The sequence below is a fragment of the Thermobia domestica genome, chromosome 9, assembly GCF_964235325.1.
Source record: "Thermobia domestica chromosome 9, izTheDome1.hap1.1, whole genome shotgun sequence".
NCBI lineage: Eukaryota > Metazoa > Arthropoda > Insecta > Zygentoma > Lepismatidae > Thermobia > Thermobia domestica.
In genome coordinates this window covers 182,049,402-182,072,522 of record NC_137462.1, presented here as the reverse complement: position 1 = coordinate 182,072,522, position 23,121 = coordinate 182,049,402, and the positions used below count along the sequence as shown (strand labels likewise).

General features: G+C 36.1%; 1 protein-coding gene across 16 annotated transcripts in view; it reads left to right on the top strand.

The window, feature by feature from the left end:
• The window catches only part of hppy (MAP4K3-like protein hppy), a 133,388-nt gene extending 126,568 nt beyond the window's left edge, over positions 1–6,820 (top strand). For all 16 annotated transcript variants that reach the window (XM_081725596.1, XM_081725597.1, XM_081725594.1 and 13 more), the window contains one exon: positions 2,139–6,820. In XM_081725596.1, coding sequence (XP_081581722.1) covers positions 2,139–2,247 — 109 coding nt within the window. In that variant the 3' untranslated portion in view covers positions 2,248–6,820. The remainder of the gene's footprint in view (positions 1–2,138) is intronic.
• Positions 6,821–23,121: the final 16,301 nt, after the last annotated feature.

Here is a 23,121-nt window from a genome sequence, read left to right as displayed (position 1 = left end):
ATGATAGTGTGTAATTTTTAGCTTTTATGTAAGGGAGGCCGGGATAATAAGAGACAGGGGTTATAAGAAACACGGCCAAAAAAATGTCATAAATATCAAATCAAAATTATAAAAAAAATAAGTAATGGCAACGTCAATACCTTTACTTTCCTACCCCACTTGCACTTATGGACTAATATGAGTTTTTATATTGTTGTCACGCTCTGAAAAAATACCTTCACTTTGAATTTACCATAAAAGTTCGTGACTGTTTTAAAATAAAACGTTATTGTGAAAAGTGAGTTACAAATGTGGAAATGATTGCTATGTAACTTTGTGACTAAGATTATGAAGATTGATGTGAAATTTTGAAAAATGCTGAAACATTGCATTTCAGGTCAATTGAGGGCATGTCTCTTATTACCCCTTTTAGAAATTTTGAAGGGGTAATAAGAAATAGCTGTCTCTTATTACCCCAGTTCAACTTTATGTTTATTTAGCGCATGTGACGAGTATAACCTGCTATTGACTTTGTATATAGAAAGTAAATAGGAAAGTTCCTACTGTGGCAATTCGGTTAGTCTGTGCATAGATAGGGACAGTAGAGAATACGCTTTGGATCAACTAATTTCATCATCAACTGGTGAAAGTTTGCCAGGAGAAATTGATCCAATCAGAGCAGAATCTTGCTTAGAAATGTATTACGCCGTGTACTACGATCTTGACTGGTATATTGGGAGGGTTTTTGCTTTCCCAGATGAAGGATCCTGCAAGGTTAAATTTTTGAAAAAAGAACCAAGTGATTTCAATTGGCCTCCCTATGATGACATTCAAACAGTGACATCCAAATTTGTGTTTTATGTACCTATCAAACTAGATGGAAATGGGCCATTCCAGATTTCCAGAAAATAGCTCAAAAAATTCGTTGTGTTTGTAGCAAAATGGAAAAGGACTTGAAACCAAAACAGAAAGATTAAATATGACTCTTCTTTTGGTAGGCCTAGATGTTTGTAGGACTATTCTTAATAGTTGTTAAACTCATGCCTATATGCCAACAGTTCTTTTTGGCCTATACAATTTTCCTATGTTTAAGTGGTCCAGCCTAAGATAATAAGGTCTACCTGCTGTAATTACGTATCACTAAAGTGTAAATTACATTTATGAGGTTTTAAAATGTTAACTTGGATTTTACATAGGCTAGCATGACATTTCCAAACACTTCTGGACATTTTTCGTATGATCGTTCGATTGTACATCGTAAAAGGTTTAATATTCATCTTACATATTTTTTGAAAATGTAGTTTTACATAGGCTACATTTTACATAAAATTTGGACAACAATAGGTTTACATTTTTCAATGTTCTCTTCGTGTATGATTACAATTTAATAGCTTTTTCAATCCATTTAAGTTAGCTAAAACTATTTTTCAAATGCGGTGTTTTTTCTTCATTGAGAATTTAGGCACTTTTTGAGTTCATTTTTGACATTCTCCAGAAAATTTGTCAACATTCTTTTTTATTTGGTAGTGAGAGTTTTATCCATGATGTATCTAGATTCCGTAAAACGCAACTATAGTTTGTTTCAATGGTTTTTGATATTTAATACTCAAGCAAGTAGATAAAAGGTTTTAGTGAGAATCGGATTACGGAAATTAACTACATACGAAATTAAAAAAGAAATACATTAGTTAACGATCACTTTTCTGGACCGGTGAATCTCCTTTGCTTTATGTTTCTCACTGCCGCTGCTCTGATCAGAAAGCGTACTCCGACACCATACATTGGCCGATTGCAAATAGCAGCCGTATATATTTTAGGAATGTCTGTAGGATCAGATGTTTCCTCCCTGATAATGTAACTTTAATTATGAAACGCAATGATTTCGTTCCCTTTTTGTATAACTTACAAAATTCATACTTTCTTTTATAATTCATGATAAATTAAATTTTTAAATATTTTTTTATATAATTTATTGAGAAATATCATTGTGGTGATAATGTAAATTAAGTGACATGAATTATTTTTGCATTCATGTCCGAAAGCCATAATGCTAATTCGTATTATGCTTGGTGATTTATTATTTTAAGTGTACATGAAATACTGTAGATAGGTACAGTGATTGTAGTGTAATCAACTAAAATAATACTTTCGGTTTTCAGAGTGGTTGTGCTAGAAAGTCATTTATGTAAAGAAATCCAAAGAGAAGGCACACTAACAGAAGACGGTGCAGACTTGTACATTCTTGCAGGACATGAAGCAAGCTATTGAAGTGAGATGAAATCAAACATGTACAAATGTAGAACAGTTTCCCCTGTGGATATAATGTGAATATATAAATATATATATATAAAGAAGAAGCTTTATTTTTTGCCAAAAAGTAATGACATTCTCAAAGGTGTTTTTGTTATTGTAACGTGCCTTTTTTGTCTTGACCAGCCAAGTTGAATATTTATTTCTGCCTGGACACCAGAAGATGCTCTTGTATTAGGTATTTATATTCGTTCAAATCTATTGAATATATATTATTGACATCATGTGAAAAGTTAACTTCTTAATGTACTTCTACCATACAAGAGGTATTCTATCATTCAAAAATATCTTATAGCGTTCAGGTTAGGAGCAAAAAGAAATATATTATTCAACAGACACAAATTGTAATTTTTAAAGAAATTCACTTCTGCCCTTTTGAAGTAAAAAAAAAACAGCACTAGCATTTTAGGTTCTAGGGGCAGCATCTCAATGTAAAGTTCTACAATGTGTAGATCATGTATATATGTATATTTGAAGTCAAGTGTATATGTATTATTCCAGTTTTGTTACTAGATTGTAGTAATGTTATACCTCCTGTCTGTGTCTTTTAGATTTCTGTTTGAAGATGCTCAGTTTCATATTGTTATGTCTTTTAAATGTACAATATATGCTGTGACTTTATTTAAACTTAAATTATGCCCATTTTTAATAAAACAAAATTATTAAAATTGTTTTTACTTATTAGCATATGATGCAAAATGTAGAAGTTGATACTAGTGTGTTGACAGTTCTTAGGAAAACAGTGTCAAATATACAGTCATTTTGAAAGTTGATTCCTTCTATTAGCTTTTATTTTTCTAATGACTTCTGATTAGATGAGTCGATTTTAGTGTGTAATTTTATGTTATCACGCTAAATAGCATTGAATGCACTATCCGTTGTCTGAGTTTTTTTTAAAGATAAGTGCAATTTGGTATCTAATTTTTGCTATACTGTGGTTAGCATTGTCAAGACTGCAAGAAAGTGACTTGAAGAGGGAAATTGCCTTAATTCAAATAAAATGTTTACATAATATTCATCCAATTAATTCCTGTTAACACATTGTTTAACACATTGTTATGAATTGATAAAGCGGGTAGACGCACTAGTCACATTTAAGTTGTTTATTCAGAAGTGGTGATAGAAGTGGTATGCGCCAATAATGTGGAATTAATCCTTATCAGGGGGACCCAGTAACACTCGGTCCTGGACTTATAATATGTATCAAATTCCAGCTTGCTATCAGTTTAGCGCTTGTTTTATGTAGTAAAAATAAATAAATAAACAAACAAAAAAGCATGCCAAGTATATGACAAATAAATCTTAAAATATTCTATTTTAAGATGATTATAGCATTCATTGAATTGATGGATGAAATTGCTACAGTATTCTTCAAAGAAATGCTCTTTTACTTCATATATACTAGATAAATATATACAATAAAAGCATAATGTGGAAAAGGTGCAAAACTTGTGTAGGTTGAAACTGCTACACTGTTCGCTAATTGTTCTTCAGCTAATTATATTCTCCTATGTATTATAATAAAAAATAAATAAGTAAATAAAATATGAAACGATCTTACAATTAGCACAAAAGATTCATCTATGATAGTGAGCAAAACAACAAAACACAAGATCTTAGTAGTTTCGTCGTTACCTGACAAGAAAATCTTTTTCTTTTAGATACGAGTCCGAATAAGTTTTTCACACAACTGAAAACTGACCACGACCCGCAAAAGGTGTCGGAGAGAGTCATATGTAATTGGCAAGCTAGACTCGGACTTCATTCTTTGCCATAGTAAGATATCCGAATGCTACTCGGGCTTAGGATTGAAAATGTTGTTTTCTTTCATTAATAAGTTATTTGAAAACCTGACCTTTAAGTTTCAAGTGATCTTTCAGAGACTAGTTCTCTTCTCAGTTTATGATCATTTTTTTTTTTTCGTCGACAATATTGTATATCAAACGGATAACTAATTTAGAAAAAAAAAGTGTCTAAAATTGAAAAAATTTCTAATTATTTTTATCAGATCAAAAGAAGAAAAAATATAATTCAACAAAAATGGCTTTCCGTGATTGAGTTTGGTTCCACATTATTTGTACTTTCACTGTCACTGCTGAAAGAATTAATCACGCAACTAACATAAGTACCCAACTTGTCAATCGACGCCAGTCGAGGTGAAATTGCGTGGATCAATATTGTGCAAAATTATTTTATTCGAATTAAGACGATTTTCCACTCCCTAGTGCCATCTATTCCATTTTATCCTTCATTTGGCACTATATATCGTCTTGATAATGTTAACTGTTAAATAGCGAAAATATGATGCCAGATTGCCCTTATCTAGAAACATTCTAAATTTTTTTTGTGTGTGATGACGATTTTAATATGTTGTTCTCGAGTTTAAAAAGAATGTAATTTATTTTAAAATGTGTGCCGTATGTAAATTGATCAATTCGTCTAGTAGTCGTAGTATTAGAAGGAATCTACTTTTGTATGTGACTATACAGTTGGTTCTAAAATGTGCGTGCCTCTTTTCAGCCTATTCAGCAATCTTATACGAAATGAAATCTCTGATAAATTGCTTTAAAATAATATCATTATTATAAACATACAAAAAAAAAAATCGTCTCTACTGAGCAATTAGGTCTCGAAAATTCGAAAAAAATTTTTTTTGAAGTGTACTAGTTTGAGAACTACGTTCACTAACCAACACGGTTCGAGAAATTATAAATAATGTAGTATAAACTAAACGAATTTTACTTATCTCTTTGCTCCAAAAGGAATTCAATCTCTGAATACATTCAGTGAGTTTATCTTTCTTTCTTAAGTCAGACCTTAAAAGATTAACAGTGGCTTTTAAGTTCACAATGTGCTCAGAGCGGTAAAATCTAAATGTCCATGTTTCCGAATCCAGGATATACTGATGAATCCAAGATCTGGTCTGCGAGTAAAAGTAACTTCTGGATATTCAAATCTCTCTCTCTCTTTCCGTAAGATATGTTGTGTACATGATATAATAAAGTTTCTAAGTATATAACTCCCAACTTGTATTTTCCCCTTCTTTTTTTGTTTTTTCTTTCTTAGAAGTGTCTTTAAAATAGGGAAATAAGTTATTTTATTGAAATGAAAGCATAATTCTATTTTAAAATAATCCCCTACTGTACCTTACCTTATCGTACTGTACCTTATGCAAAGCGTGGTGGTTTCGTTTGGAATCGAATGATTATTAACACAGTAATTTTGCATCTTTCTCAGGCTCGAATTCCCTAACTGGTAAACTATGAGAATTGAATTAATTAACGGGCAAAATATGTATAACTTTTTTGGATACGAAAAACGATAACTTTTCTTCATAGTCTATGTACTTCGTTGTATTTTAAAATAAATATGCTATATTTTTTTATTTCTTCGCACGATATTTGATTCGAGCAGAGGGCAGAAAGTCTAATAGTTACACAGTATCTTAACTGAGTAAATTTTACAAATAGACATTATTTTCCTTCCAGGAAGTTTTCAACATCAACCATTTTTCCACTGAATAAAAGTGTCGTGAGTTCAGCACTGCGCTTTGTTTACACAACATAATTTAGAAGATAAGGTTTTTCAGCATTGACTCAATGTTCTTACTATAATTGTCGTGCGTCCAGCGTATGATTCTTAAACATGGAATATTCAGATTAAAGTTAATACTATTCATGTACTGTATATCTCGAACCACGTTACCTGTACACCACTGTTTTCGAGCTAGACCATTGCAAAGTTTGCTTCAGTTTGCAATACGGAAGGAGCGCGTATTTCGACATGTTTCTAAATTTCTCATTATTTCGATAAGATTTTTTTCGCAGTTTCATTTCGTAAAAATCTCTAAAACAGACTGTATGTGTGTACAGATTGTCATACAAGGTGCTATGTTATACTTAGAGGACATAGTTTTCTCCCCAATTTGGGATATTTCGTTGTAATTGATCAACCCATTCTAAATTGTATCAGCGGGTATGCACTTTTTTGAGCCGACTGCAAGAGGAGGAAGAGGGAGGGTGAGATACCGCCAATTTCTTTGAGCATAATAATTGTAAATTGTGTCGGATCTACTGAAGAATTAAGTGTTTCTGTGAAACAAAACAGATTTTGACGAGAAGTTATTTTCCTCAACAAAGTTATTTTGATTACTATGAAGTCAATGGTGATAATTATTTTGGTAAAATTGACTACAACTATCTATTGGTGAATTGCAAGCTAGGATACTATTGGATTTAAAAAAAAAAAAAAAAAAAAAAAACTTGTTTATTATCTAATTTTAATATTATGTTATTGGCCGAAATGAACAGAGAGGAGACTAAAATCTATGTAGAAAAACAAATTTATAAATCCATATGAATGAAATTGTTCCTTTAAATCTGCTATATCGGTAAGATTTTTTTGTGTATGAACAGTTGGCATCGTTGCTTACAAAACACTTTTACTTGATTGTAAAGTTGGTTGGCAAGTCATCCTCTTAATCTTGTAATATTTTATTGCCTCGAAATTAAAGATTTTTTTCTGAAATTTAGATTCATTCGTGGATTGTTACACCTTATTTCTTTCTTTCTTTCTTTTTCTTTTTTCTTTTTTTTTTTAAGTGATTTGATATTCAAAATGCTTTCGTATGTTATGCACTTTTCGTATATACTATTTGTGAAGAACTGGGCTACCAGATTTCTGTACTTTTAACGAAATGAAATACTTGAGTTGATTTCACATTTCATTTGAATCTTTCAAAACAATCGGTGTTTCACTGGTAACGCGTGACACGTTGACTTATCACTGAATGATCATTGTAGTAGTTATGTAGAGTATGCAATGGTCGTGTGGATACTGCATGTCAAGGTGGGTCGAAGCAAAACGTGTGACAGAATAGCAAATAAAAGGGGCCATTATATCTGGACATGGCCTTTGGTACTCAATAAATGAAGTTGCCTGATATGTTGGTTTATCAACATGTCGTAAAGAATAGCTTATTGTCAACACTTAAAGTATCGTCAGTGTTTAAAAGATTCAAAAAGTCGCAAAAACTCAGAGAGAGCGTCGACTAGTTTGACGTCTGCCAAGATCGTTTTCGAATCCAACAGGAATTGCTGCACTACGTGAAGTATATGAACATGAACGAGCGTATTTATATGGATATTCTGTGTTGATCAGGTGCTCTGACATCATCTCGACATCTTCATAATGAATATACTGTCTATACTAGTATTTTTCAAGATAATTGCTGTGTACACGAAACTCAGTATTTATATATAAATTTGAGGAATATTCGGGCACCTGGTCTGACTTGCGAAATCTTCAGATTTTAATATGTGGTAGTATTTGGAGCTCATACCTCGTACTTCCACATTTATTGATGGAAATTTGACTACTTTTTTTTTTTTTTTTTTATTTCTGACCTTTGTCAGCAGTGACGCTATACAATATAGGACAAGTCCTACCATTAAAATGAGATCTGAATTATCTTAGTCCGTTCGACGCTGTCCACTGGTAAGCGAACACAGGACATAGGGCACCAAAGACACACAGGTTAGCCACCAGACAAATGATGAAGGATTTCAAGCACCGTATTCGTTGGTACAGTAAGTTGGACATGCCGCTGAATTTTATACTTCTTGGACAATTTAACTTTTTCTGGTATATTAAACATATTTTCTTCAATAATAAATAAGTAAATTAATGCAAAACTTTCTAAGAGGGATTTAATGAAGTTGAGTTCGATGAACTTTTACTGATAGTATAATATTTGTATCCCCAGGGCCGGTTCTAGACATTTCTTAAGTGTAAGCAAACAATATTTAGGCGCTCCCACCTAAATGATGATAAAAGAGTAGAAAGTTGTAATGGACAAAATGTTTTCAAATAATTATTAGAATTACAATTTTTTTCAATATCTGTAGTCTCTTGTGAAAAATGAAAAATTATAATTAATTGGCTGTGAATGAATACTGAACAAAGTGCCAATTTTAATAATAGCATTTTGTATTAAATAAGCACAAGACACAACTAAAATTATTTTGACAAGTGAAGTCTAACATTAACACAATTTTGATTTTGTAAATAGATATGCTCTTATGCTTTATTAAAAGTATATTTACAGTATTTTCTAGTGATTCGATTATGATAATTAGCTGTATTTCTCGTTTTCTTTGGTACTGAGAAGTTCATATTATAAAGACACTTTTCTGGCTTTCAATTTCGCAAAATCTCTTTATTATTACATCCGTATCCATTTGATTATGTCATTTTCAGTGACCATCAGAGCTAATCCATTTAATCGTTCTTGAGATATAGTTGATCTCAAACAATTCTTTATTAATTTTGGCTGAACTTGTTTAATACACAGCAAATGTCAAAAGTGTGTGCCTTACCCGATATTTAATTTGTCTTCGATCCATTGGCGAACTTCAAAATCAGATTCCTCTCCCACAAAAAAATCTTTTCAGGGCCCCTTAGACCTATAAAACAATTCAGTTCTTTCACGTCACTTTCCAAAATAGACGTTCGAAAACAGGCAATGAGTAACGCAATGTAAACACAAGTAGTGGCGCACCTAAGATTTCTGTTTTGGATCCGAAGATTTTTTTCGGAGTAGTCTCCAAAATGCAAATAATTTTTGTCTTTGCCCGTGAAATTGTGCTAATTTTCTTTTAAAAGTTCTGGGGAATCCAGACTCTCGGACCACTTCCGTCGATGAATCACTGAACACGAGTAACTCCACTGATCATCAGCTGAATTAGAGACAGCAGTACAGTTGCAGAAACCGCCCTGCAGTCTCTCCACGAGTACATGTGAATGGAATGCCTCGCGTGTGTACTGCTACCGTGTGCTTCTTCTCTCGCTATGCGCATCAGTGTAGTGTGTGGTGGGCAAGACGAAGGACCTGAGTGCATTTGACCGTGCAAAAATAATAGGGACCAGACGACTGGGTGGCTCGATTTCGGAAGTGGCTGCAGCACTTGGATTTTCAAAGGTAACTGTGTCAAGGGTGTATCGTGAGTACCTAGCTTCCGGTAAAACCGCACCCGTACGAGCAAACTTCTGAGGTCAGGGACGTGTTGACGACAGGGGTAGAGAGTGCTTCAAATCTCGGAGAGGTTCAATGCAGGACAACAACGCAGTGTTAGCAGCCATTCAATCCACAACCACCTACTTGCCATAGGGTACAGAAGCCATCGCACAAGACAGGAAATAACGTTTAGCATGGGCAAAGAAACAGGCCACTGGACCGTGGAAATGTGGAAAAAGTTTGGACAGATAAGTCACGTTTCACATTGGCACATGCCGATGGACAAGTACGGGTACGCCGCCAACCGCACGTGGCAATGGATCCATTGTGTCAGCAGGAAACTGTGTAGATCGGTGGTCGTGGTATTCTGACCTGGGGCATGTTTACGTGGACTGAAATGGGTCCCCTAACACGTGTGACACTGTCCCTCGCAGGTGAATGCTACCGCGATCTTCTGGATGACCATGCCCTGTAATTTGTTCGTCTGCAACATCCAGATGGTGACCTCATCTTTCAGCAGGATAATGCGCCGGCCCATCGTTCTAGGTTAGCAGCAGACTGGTTTGATGAACATTTCTCTGATCTGGCAACAGTTCCCTTACCATCACGCTCACCGGACCTCAATTCCATCGAACACGTCTGGGACGTCATGGAACGACGGCCTCGGGCTGTGGACCCTCTTCCGACTAACTGCGAGCTCTGCGGAAGACTCTGCAGCAGATATGGATTGAGATACCAGAACACATTTTCGCCGATTCCAAGCGTTTCAGTATTCGTGCGCTACCTTAGCCAGCTGTTTTCAGTTGGCCATGTGAACTGTACAGAAAAATCTGGACAAGTCTTTAATTTGCCCATTTGATGTCGAGAAGAGAACCCAACCAACCCCTGCGGGGCTTCTAAACCCCTTCGTTCCTCCTCCTCCTACTTACTTCCAATCTTATTTTAATGAAAAAAAGTGTTATAAAAATTTTTAAAAAATCCTTGGGCGGGGTTTGAACCAATGTTTCTTTCAAGACCTGTTTTCTGGGGCACTGCCCCCCTGGAGCTGTGAGAGTGCTCCCAGAGCAGACCAAAATAATACGTTTATAATATAATACTAAAAAGAATAGTATCAGCAGTGCCCCCCGGAATACTAAGTGTGCCCCCCCGGAACATTATTTCTGAAAGAAACACTGGTTTGAACCCACTCCAAAAGTGATTTTCTTTACTAGGTCGTTCATTAGCACGCTCGGCTACGAGGCCGATAGCAACTAACGTTTGCTTTCTGCTATATGCATGCCATAACTTGCTGTCCAACCTGTATCGGCCAATAAGATCAGAGGATAACTCTTGCTGCCCTATATGTATCGGCCAATAAGATCAGGGGATATCTAAAACGCTTGGGATCTGCGAATATGCGTGCTGCATTGTCCGCATACTTAATTGTACTAAAAATCTGGTCATTTATTTTTAAGGACATTTTCGTTACTAGCCAAGAATTCTTCCGTAGCTTCTACATAGTTGTTGAGTAGTAGTGGAGACAGTCCACATACTTGCCGTACTCCTTTGTTTCTTCTTCCTGTTCTCTTCCTATCAGAACTGTTCGGTTCTTGTATAGTTGATACATTATTCTTGTCCCTATAGTAGAGGTCTGCACGGGCCGGAATTTTTAAGCCTTGCCCAGCCCCGCCCGTGAATTTACAATGTGTGGCCCGAGCCGAGTCCGAAATATGTTTTAGCATTTAGGCCCGAGCTCGGATGATAATCAAATGAGCCCGAAATAAGTCCGAATTACAGAAACTTAATGCAAAATTGTATTTTTGTTTACAAGAATTAGAGGTTTAATTTTGTAGTTGTGTTTTGAAAGTTCTCCAGAAGGAATGGTGCTATATATATCGTTGTACAGTATATTTACAAAGTTAGGCCCGAAAAGCCCGAGAAATATGGTTGTATATTTAAAAATTCACCGCCCAAGCCCGGACCGGGCCCGAAGTGATATATGCTTTCTAGGCCCGAGCCCGTGCTGACCTCTACCCTATAGTCCACTTTCAGATTCATCAGTGCCCTGAATATGATACTGAATTCACATGATCTAATGCTCTCTCAGTATCTATAAAAGCAACAACCACCTGCTTATTTATCGTGAGGAGTTGTTCGATAATCATACGTAAACTCCTAGAGGCGGTTCTCTTGGTGCTGAAAACATGAAACAAGTGAACTTTGAAACTTCATAGCTCCACTACTATGGTATCTATCGTAGTCGGGTCAAGACCTCACTGAGGAACTGGTATGTAAACTATCCAAATATTCATGTTTTACGAATGTTCTAACACTTGCACACCAATTCTTAGAGAGATAGGTGGAACATGATCAAGTACTCCCAAATAATCTCTCTAAAAATGATTGCTCAAGAACCGGAGGTTCTAAAAGATTGATATTTGGATACTTCACGTATTATTTCCTGAGTAATTTCTTGACCCGAACGAATGGTCCTATAATAGTGGAATTATGGATATTTATTTATTTATTTATTTGACGTTTTCAGCACCCTATAACTACGAAGCTATGCAATTCCGACCACAGGTCCACAAGTTCCATTTTCTTACTTTGATGTGAGGAATCCATCTCCAAAAAATTGTAACAAATTTTTGTAACATCCTGTATATGGGTGACATTTTATATACACTCTGTAAAGAAAAAATAGCGACTCCTCAATTCTCAAGCTGTCTTACACAGAAAACCGTAGTTGCAGCCCGTTAGAAGAGGAATGGAAGGAAATGAAGAGAGGGATAGTTCATTTGCGTTATGTGTGACACCTGTGGTGTACGACATCGCTTGCCAATAGTTTGTGTATCAGTAATATTTTCGCTAAATGGCACTGAGTGCGTCTAGTAAATTATTGTAGTAAGAATTCTGGATTGCATTTGTGATGTGTAATAAATAGCATTTTATGATTGTTCTTTGTTTTCTCACTGTTTGGACAGTGTCAAGTGGCAAAATTGTTGTGCAGCGTTGTTTATGTGTGATATTGTTGCTACATGTGGACTGTAAACAAATAAGATGGGTAAGAAATGTGACTTGTTGCCATGTGAACAAGACATAATCCTTGCTTTGCGCAGCTAAGGCAAATCTCTAAGGGAATAGATGGAATACTGAAAATCCATCATTCTACGGCAGGAAGAGTAATTCGCAAATGGAAACAGCATAACAAATCGTCCCTTCGTCAACAGTGTGAAAGAAAAAAGAAAGCATCACCCACAGCAGATTGCTAAATGAAATCAATAGCACCGCAGATTTAAGGAGTGATTTCCCCAAAAATCGCTTCTGTAGTTTGACATGATGTTGGAACTGCAGTTACTCGTACAACTGTATTGTCTTGACTGTATGAAGAGGATATTACAAAGAAGAAACCGCGTAGAAAGTCGAAACTGACAAAACACAGAGGACTTCAACATGTAGTTTTGTGAGTCGATATGCAACTTGGACTTATGACAACTGCAAGCATGTCGTTTTCCTCGTTGAAAAGAAGTTTAGAATAGTGGGAAACGATGGTGGTGAGAAGTTGTGGATACGAACAAGCAAGGAACTTGACAAGGATTTTGTTTAAGAGATGCAAATATCAGTTACTGAGTGATGGTATGGGCATGGTTCACCGTTAAAGACGTCAGAACGACGGATATATGTGAAGGATCGTTTGATGCACGAGAATATCTTCAAATTCTGGCAAGTAAAGTTCTTACAACAGCTAAAGACTTTTCTGAAGAAAATTTGGACTACTTCCTTTTCCAGGACGATAATGCTTCATGTCACCGAGCGAAAATCGTTAATACGTGGTTCAAGAATATGATTATTTAGAGACTCATGTGGCCTACAAACTCACCTGACATGAATCTAGTTGAAAATTTGTTTATCAATATGAGTAAAAGATTCAATAGAAAACTATCTCAAATAGAATGGAATTCAAGGAACAGATAATCCGAATGTTATTCCGTGAAATCGAGGTTGCATTTTGCAATAGCCTTGTTACCAAAGGGCTCCGATGATTCGCTCCACTGCAGAAAGCCCATGGTGCACATACAAAATACTAGTTTGGTGTATGGTACTTCCCAATGTTTGCACACAATATGTCTTACCCTTAAGAAATTCCATTTCTTGTTTTCTGCTATTGTTGTTGATCTTTTTAAGTTTTATGTATAACTCTTCCTATAAACGATTTTGCTCAGAACACACATAGCTACTTATATATACATATAAATTCATTAAATTCATGTTAAAAGCCTGAAACTCTGGCGCAAGTATTAAGAATGAACTGCTCATTAGGAATATGCATTGTAATATTATCAGTAATTCATGTAAAAAATCATATTGATTGAAGTATGTTGCAAAACCATATCCGAGCAAGTGTCGCTATTTTTTCTTTACAGTGTGTATTAAAGTCATCAAAATTGTTTTAGTAACGTAAAGAGGACTAGCTCAGGAGAGTAATGTTCCCGGAAGTAGGAACGAAAAACACAGTTCTGATTGGTTGGCGTTATCCATTTCTTGCCACATTGCATTCAAATAGCAGAAATCAAACGCGTGCTGGTGTGGGTCTTCGTGGCCGAGTGAGTTAGTGCTATATGCTAGTAATGAATATCGTTTTTGGCGTGAGTTCAAACCCGGCCCAAGGATTTTTTTTTACATTTTATAACACTTTTTAAATTAAGATGAAAATAATACTCAAAAAAGTTATTTACTTACTTTTGTGCAGATAAGTAATAGTAGTAGTAGGAACGTGTTAGAAGCCCCGCAGGGCTCGTTTTGTTCCCCTTGCACTCCATGATATACATTTTGTGACTAACTTAAAACAGCTAGCTAGAGTAGCGCGCGAAAAAAAACGTACTTGCGGGAGCATTACTCTCCTGAACGGGTCGTACGTAAAGAGCTAAACTGTAAAAACCTCTTTACTAGGAAACATTTTTAGTTCTTGTAATAAATTTTCAAACAAAATTAAGCTAAATATACCAACAAACCATATAGCTGTATTTTAGAAATACAGTAGGCACAGCCAAACACATCTAAAATACACAGGGACACTCAATATGCACGGATATGTGTATGCATAGTAAGACACTGTAATCTACGATGCTGAAAAAAAATAATCGTAAATTAGAAACAGAGTCTACTGTGTCAATGTAGTATTTCATGAATGTATCACTCGTTTAATTGAACAAACTATTCCTGATTTCTCACAGTGTTTTGTTTTATAGATACGTAACTTTATACATATATTTTTAAAAGTGGTTGGACTCTTTACCTGTTTATTGTCAATAGCAACTAATATAAAACTGGTATAAATAATAATAATAATAATAATATCTATAATGTGATGTTTTGCAGGGCGCTTTATGTAAAGGGCGCACTGTACCCTTCACAGGTTCTTTACTAACAGTAATGTATTTATTCTACAGAACACAGAAGAATAAGTAAAACCATTTATCGTTGATGTAGTTTCGCAAGGACGCCTTATGTAAATGGGCTTACTGTACCCACGGGTTATTTACCAATAAGAACTGTAGGAAATTATTAATTAAAAAAGAAAACTTGTACTTTTTTTAATGCGATATTTCGGAGGGTTCTCCGGGACATGTCCCCGTGGTCCAGCCCATGCCTGGTGGGATGATAAACTAAAAAAGAATTATTTTTTGTGAACATCATGTATTTTTGAACATCATTTAATATTCTCTTTTCTGTGAAATTTCAAGATGAAGTGTCGAGTAAATAGTATACAGAAAATAATGACTGACTTGGGGGATGGACTATTCCGTACCAATCTTCGCAGTATTCTGCGCACAGCAACACATCACAAAAATTCATTATAGCAAATTTTTATAGCCGATTATAGCAAATTTTGCGTTGCGTTGACGTTACTGTGTGTGGCCGGTGGGAGTTAAAAATGAACAACACATAAGCATTGTTTTGTTGAAAATTGGCACCGTGACAAGTAAATCAACGCCAGTTGAGATAAAGTTTGCAACGTCGACGCAGAAAAATCTTGGACATTAGTTTTAGCCTCTTACCGTTATGGTAAGTGATCTGTAGTTTTAACCTCTTCTTTGCTTTTGTAGCGGTTTATAAAAAATAATTATATCGTCAAGAAAGAGGTACATTTGCAAAGAAGTATTGTGATTTCTGAATAAACGAGTTATTCAAAGAAAACAACCAGTTAAATCCAACAACAGATACGCGGATATCCAACAAAAACATACTTTCTCCTGGTTATAATTAAACATTCAGCCTAGTAAACACGGAAACTATTCCGTATAAAAACTAGGGATTAGAAAGTTCAGTGGTTCATTATCATCAGTTTATGAAAAATTAAATTTTTGAGTTTTATGTCCCACGGTTATGTCGGCTAGGCTAAATGAGACGGTGATTATGAGCAATGAATGAAATAGTGGAATGATGAAAATGGGAGGAAACGGAAGAAACCCGAGGAAACCCACGCACACGGTGGTTGTCCACCACGAAGTTCACTTGGCGGGAGCAGGGTTTGAACCCGGCACCCCATGCATCAGAGGTGAACGCTCGATCATCAGCTTATGTTGAGTATACGCCACTTACTCTGTTCGAGACCGCTCTGTCACTCCGCGCAGTATAACGCCCATGGATCACGAAACCTATCATTGTTGATCCAGAGTTCGATGGCCAGAAGTCCACGAAGCTAAGTTGACCAACGTCCATGTCTCAAATGACGTCCAGTTCCAGATAACCTCCAAGGAAGACTTCTAATCCAAAGTCCAGATCCTATGAGGGAGACTACAGAGACGGCCACAAGCGAGAATGAACCCGGTACTTCAGCGTCCAGAGCCGAGCAGCGACCGGAACGTCAAGCCTGCGAGGCAGCGTCCCAGGGAAGAAGAGGAAAGACCTCCGGCGGGTTCGAAGGACTTCCGGCCGAAGGACGACCCAAGCCCTTCCACAAGTAACATTGCGTCGTTAACACAATATTTAGTGAAGGTGACACTTAGTTCCTGTGCCTGTGAAGATCAGCAACGCACATGAGTGTGCAATACCATCATTTAATGTTCTCTAAAAGGTTATTTCGAGGAAAAAGGAAGTGAATTCTCTATTTACCACACATAACCTTGCATTAGCATGTTTATCCCTTAAAGTCTGAGCTAATGAGACTGCCAATCTATACCGGGACCCTTCAAATCAAAGCGTTGACCGCTTATTAAATTTCAGTCAATTGTACTAACTATTAAAATCCCCGGATCTCCATTACATCATTTCATTAACTCATCGTCATCCTTTTTGTAAATAAAAGCACACAATCCAAACACCGTCTTTTATTCAGAAAACCTGCATCATTCTGATGCGCACTTTATGAGTTAAGCTTACTAATCTAAGTAATTAAAATTCTCCTGTGTGACAGCGTACTCTACCGAGGTACTGTTTCACAACTCCCCTTGTAAAAGGGCTTGTTATGCTTTGGAAATATCTGGCGTTCAATCTAATTGGTCAGATACATGAAAAATTAGAAATTGGAAAGTGATAAATAGGTTGAGTAGGCTATATGTAGGAAGGTTTCGTAGCTCAGGTCGTTTTGTTTCTGTGGATCATTTTAGTAATTTGAAACACACGCAATTTCATGTTGTAATGCAGTGGAATTCTGATCGCTAAAGTTGGCTGTTTGTATTACAACTCCAGGTGTGTGTGTGTGTGTGGTCAATTTCTGAACTGATGTTACGGGCTTGATGTTTACCCAAATATTTAATCAATTACCTAGGTATAAAAATAATTTAATCAAATAAGTCTAATATTCTTCTTGGCATTTCTTATTTTTCCTTTGTTTAATAATTACTTCATTAGTTGTTTGGTTGGGGTTTAGCATCCCTTCCAGAACCGAGGATATATGATACGTCTACCTACAGCTTAACGTGGGATCTAAACTTCATGAGCTCCGCCGAGAATCGAACATATGTCTCACGCGTCGAAAGCGCGTATACTGATCATGTATCCAAGAGGAAGCTCTTATTTAATTTAGGTTGCTTTATAGATACTAAGGATGGAGAGAAAGGTGTGTAATGTGCAAAATGATATTTGAGGCAGATAAATTAAGTATTGGTATGATATAAATGTCAGATGTGTATTTTAGTTATTGAAAGGAAGAAAAACATCAAAATGACAACAGAATTGTGATACTCAGGTAAGTTCAAGACATTTTTATACAAAATGAAGTAAAAGATAGTTGAAGTAAATAAATAACACTGAACATATTGAAAATACAAGGAAATAGAAGAAAGAACGAATAAAAGAGAGAGAAACATTTCGGGTTTGTAATCAAATGACAAGAGAAGTGTTCAAAATCCAACCTCAATTATGAAAGAAAATATACAGGATGGTAATGAACTATCCTCATCAGGATCCTGCCGCCTATAGTCGTACAATTTGTCTATGCCGACCAGATGCCGCGGTCGGGTTGCCGGCGCCGGACACCGGCGTCTTTCCGCGCGATTTTCAACCGCGACGAATAGTTGCCTTGCCGAGCAGTCGGCAAACAGCCGGAAATGAGCATTAAATGCGCTGGCACCGCCTCCGAAAGTTGTCTTGCCGAGCAATCGGCAAACAGCCGTAAAGGCGCAGTAAAAGCGTCGGTGCCGCCATCGAAAAAAGGCCGGCATAAAGAGTCGGCAGAGGGTCGGAAAGAGCCTTTTCCGATTGTTTTACCGACTCTGACGGTCGGCAAAAGGCATTTTATTTTACGATTTTCGACCGCTTGCCGCCTCGGCAAAAGGTCGGCAACTTTGAACAAGTATATTTATTGTATGCCGCCGCGGACAGGTGCCGGCTGCCTCCGGCGGCCCGCCACCGTCGACGGCGGCAATCCCTCTTGCCGACCGCGACTTCCTGATGGGGATACTGACAAACTGTAAGAACTAATTCCCACAAAAAAAAAAAAAAAAAAAAAAGAAAATATCATATGAACCTGTGGGGAAAAGAACTTAACTTCAGGGAAGGGCCATTTGAAAATATGCAGACATTACATTGTTACAGCCATTATTTCGAATAGAGAAACTGTGGAGTGGCGGTGCATACTAGCAGAAAGAAACTCACACATATGATACCCAAAAATTCGTATTTCAGCAATGTGCAATCTGTACGCACGGGATTCCCTACAGGGCATTCTCAGACATGTTCCCAACAGAATTATATGTTATGAATTAAAGGTGGGTTCAAAGCAGACAAAATGTAACCTTTGAACTCACAATGCGTCATCGGGAAGTCAGAAGTGTTGGACTACTAGTTTCACGGTTCCTCGTGGTCGGAATAACGCGTGCTGTGATGAATTGTTTCATGTTTATACATATAAAAAACGTAAAATAGGTCTGAAACAATTCAGAGCAGCACATGTTGTTCCGTACTCGACTAACTGTGGAGTGACAATCCGTAACACTTTCGATTTTCCACCGAAGCACTAGATATTCACTGCTGTCAAGACTTGTCTTTTGCTTATTTTAGACCTACTTTTAATTTGGAGCATATCTGAGTATTTTGTTGGAAGCATGTCTGTAAATTATGCCCTGCAGAGAATTCCATATTTACACATTACATATTGCTGAAACATGCATTTTTGGGTGTCATATGTGTGACATCCTTTTACACTGATACGGATCGCCACTCCACTGTTGATTGTGTTCGAAATAATGTGTTGCAATATAGTTTTCTGATACTTTTGGACGGCCCTAGCTCTGAAACTATGCATTTTTCCCCAGAGCATGAGAGATATGAACTTTTTCTTTTTTTGATGTGAGAAATAAACTCTTATAGTTTGTGGGCATAGTTCATTAACACCCTGTATAGATGAACGAAAAGGAGTTGAATAGTAACAATTTTGGTTTATATCAGTAAAGGCACTTGAGCTCCAATTAGATGCATCGAGTAACAGCTATCTTTTTCACAGAGGAAATATATGTAATGTTCACTAATTTCGAAAAGGTTTTTAACTGTTTGAACTGGCGAATTTTGATGAAGGATTTAAATAAGCTTGGGTGAAAGGAAAAATTAACAATTGGGTAGAAACTTACATATGAACTGATCATTAAACGTTAGAATGAAAAGAGGTAAGGACAGACGATAGTACAATTGGAAGGTTTTGACAAAATATTTCCTTTTATTCAATATCTATTTAGAAAAAATTAGTTAAGAAGGGTTTGGGTACAGATGAAGTTGTTCCGTTAGCAGGTATAAGAGTATGAACTGGTTTCACAACATGAATCGAAAATTGGTGTAGTGTCAGAAAACATGGTTATTCAGTACACTCAGAAAACTGCACACCTCCAGACAGTGGTCTTTGTTGTCTATGTCAGCTCAGGTACTACCCATGAGTCCAAACTTTTCCCCCTTACTGATTGCACGGAGTTGCCGAAAGGCAGTGATATGGCGATGTCCAAGGTGTTCCGGGGGAACTAGTCAGAACATGTTATTAGTTGGTTTCCACGGGGTTCATTTTTGAATATTGCATCACCGACACGAAATTTCACGAACCAACGATCGTTCATGCACCACTCCTGGCCTAAAAGCAATGTCGATGACTTTCTTGTCTAGATGTGCAGTTCCCAATTTGAATTTGTAAAGGAAAATGATTCACAATCGTGTTTTCTTTATGGTGCACTTTCACACTATGGAGTTCAACAACACACTTCCTTTTGATTGACTGGACACCCTAATTTGTTTTCTGAGCATGTAGGTACTGAATTTGTGACGACATACAGTATGTATGACCTCAGTCTTTTCATTAAATTCGTTACAGAGGGTGATTTCGCACCAGACTAAAATTGGACACTTAACTTACACCATTTAAATTAATAATATATAAGAACATTATGAAAGTAACAAAGAATCTCCATAAATTTTTCACAAACATGTACTGTTTTCTATATTTCAATAAACTTCCGTTGATCCGCCATCCAACACCAGCATCGGCATGGTGGAATTATGTATATATAATTTATTGTAGACCAACAATAGTACAGTAATTCTGTATCAGTCTTTATTCTTTAAAGTGTAGAATTAAAATTAAGCTTTGGTTGTATTTTTGTTGCCTTATTTTTCTTGGTAAGCAATATTTGCTGCCGAACATGTTTTTGTAACTGTATTCAGTTTACAACTTTCCTTTTAGCGATCGCGGAAGACACTGCCCCATAATCCGGTATTGGCTAAGTCTCGAACGTGCCGGATATCGGAAATCTTGTGTTTCCACAGTATTTTGTGTATTAGTTATGCAGATGTTCACTGCAAAAGTGACGTTTTCTTCTATCCTTTTTTACCTTCTGTCTACTTCTATTATTATTAATTTGTTTTGCTGCCGCGTGCTTATTCTATTGGAAATCTAATAGTGCATTTGCACTAGACTAAAAATATAACGTAAAGTTAAAAATAAACGTTTACATAATCATGACTGTTTCTATCACCATTATTTTCGTTTTCATTGAATGAATTAGCAGATAAGTAGTAAGAAAACACTTAAATAGAGCAACACAAGCAAATGAAATAAATTGGTGAGTTATAAATCATAAATTAAATTGAGTGTATATTATTCATTGCAGCTTTGGAAAATTCAACATTGCTAATAAAACTCCAACTGACCAAAGCAATATATATTTTAAGATTATATATTTGTGTTACAGTTTTGGCTATATAACATAGCCTTCCTCAGACAAATTATGAGAGAAATATCCAATTTTGACAGCTTATATACAATCTGAATGCTAGACACGCCTACTTTCTATTTACAAAACAAGTATATAATTTTAAAATATATATACTGCTTTGGTCAGTTGGAGTTTTATTAGATAAATTGAGTTTGTTTCATGAAGACAAGAGCAGTATATATATGAAGCCTTATTCATGCATATATTTTTAAACTAGGAAGCAACGATTGAAGTACATTAGGAACAACACAGTGCTGCCAGATGTAACCAAAGGTGTAAATAATTTTGTTTGCAAAACATGTAAATTGACACATAACTCATACGAATGGATGTTTTATCATTAATTTTCAGTTTGTTTAGTTGGAGTAGTTTGGAAACTATGGAGAAAAAAAAAATCATTTCCACCGATAACTAATCGGATGAGGCCTCTGTAAGAGGGAACTAGGAAAATCGTAGTTTTCATGAATTAACGCTCTGAATTGGCAACTCTGCTGATGTTTCAGTGCATCAAAAGATGTGTTAAGGATCTGTCTACATTATCCAATTCCTGAAAAAAACGAAAAAGAAACTTTGAAATTATCATGAAGAAACTTTTACTTACATGTACCCGGCAACGCTGCTATTCATTTCTATGGGGCTACTTAAACAAGAGGTATACAAGAACAATCTTCGAACTATACAAGAACTGGAAACGAACATTTGCAGTACCATTGAGAATATTAACACTTCTACTCTTAGTAAAGTTGCTGCCAACATGGTGAAACGTGTGAACCTGTATTTGAATCAAAACAGGGAGTACTGTTGTACAGTCACCCACATAAGTACCTGGACCCCAAGTAATGGAATTATAACAGTTAGAGGTCCAGGTACTTTTGTGTGTGACTGTACAGCTGATAACTCATTGCGTGGTAGTAGCAGTGTGGCCGGGTGCATGTAAGTAACAGTTTGTCATGATAATTTCAAAGTTTGCTTTTCGTACTTTTCAGGAATTGCATAATGTAGACAAATCCTTAACACATCTTTTGATGCAATGAAACATCAGCAGAGTTGCCAATTCAGAGTGCTAATTCATGAAAACTACGATTTTCCTAGTTCCTCCTTACAAAGGCCTCATCCGATTAGTTATCGGTGGAAATGAAAAATTCTTTTTTCTGCTCCATAGTTTCCAAGCTACTCCAACTAAACAAACTGAAAATTAACGACAGAACATCCATACCTATGAGTTATGAGTCAATTTACGTTTTGAAAAAGAAAATGGTTTACACCTTTGGTTACATCTGTCAACACTGTGTGGTTTGTAGTGTACTTCAATCGTTGCTTTGATTTATGCCCGTTTGGCCTTTTCCCGTTTCGCCTTGTGCCCTCAAAACATATTTTGACAGACAACCGATAAGGATGTTATTTTAAGGCAGAAAGGGAATTCTCGTTTGGCCTTTTCCCGTTTCGCCTTATAACATACAAAGCAATTTTCACTCCGTATCTGTAACAAAGTGGGATTCATTTAATTCTCAACTGCAACCTATCTTTAATTTCAGACAAATTAAACTCAAATATCTAAAACATAAATTGTATTATCATATTCAAAATAGCATAAAGTTTCTATGTGGATATAATATGAAACAGCATCAATATATTAAATTACATCAATTTCACCGTTCTTAAATCTATCTTTCAGGCGTCGAACCCTGTCGTCAAGCCGTCTCCACTTTAGCTTTCTAAGTGTTCCCTGATTACCCACTTGAATAAGTACTCGCAGTCTTTCATTTTCATGTTGCTCGTCTTTCATTAATTCAATGAAAGAATATATGTCTAAGTGGTCCCTTGATGCCCTTCTTCGCAGTTTGGCGTTGCCCTTGATGCCCTTCTTCGTACACCTTTCCCCATTGTTAGTCGTTCGTTCTTGATCGTTTTCAAAGTGATTCCACAAGTCACTGTAAATAGGTAAAAATGCATCATCAGCACACTAAAGATTCAAAGGATTGCAAGAGTATCTACTTTGGGAAGCCGGTAGCAAAATTTTGGGTGAATCTAATTTATTCCTCTTGTAAATCAAAGGAATTTATTCTTTTGTTAATTTACAAATCAATGAATGCAAAATCTTCAATACACGCAGGTCGCAAGAAAATCTATATTACACTACAT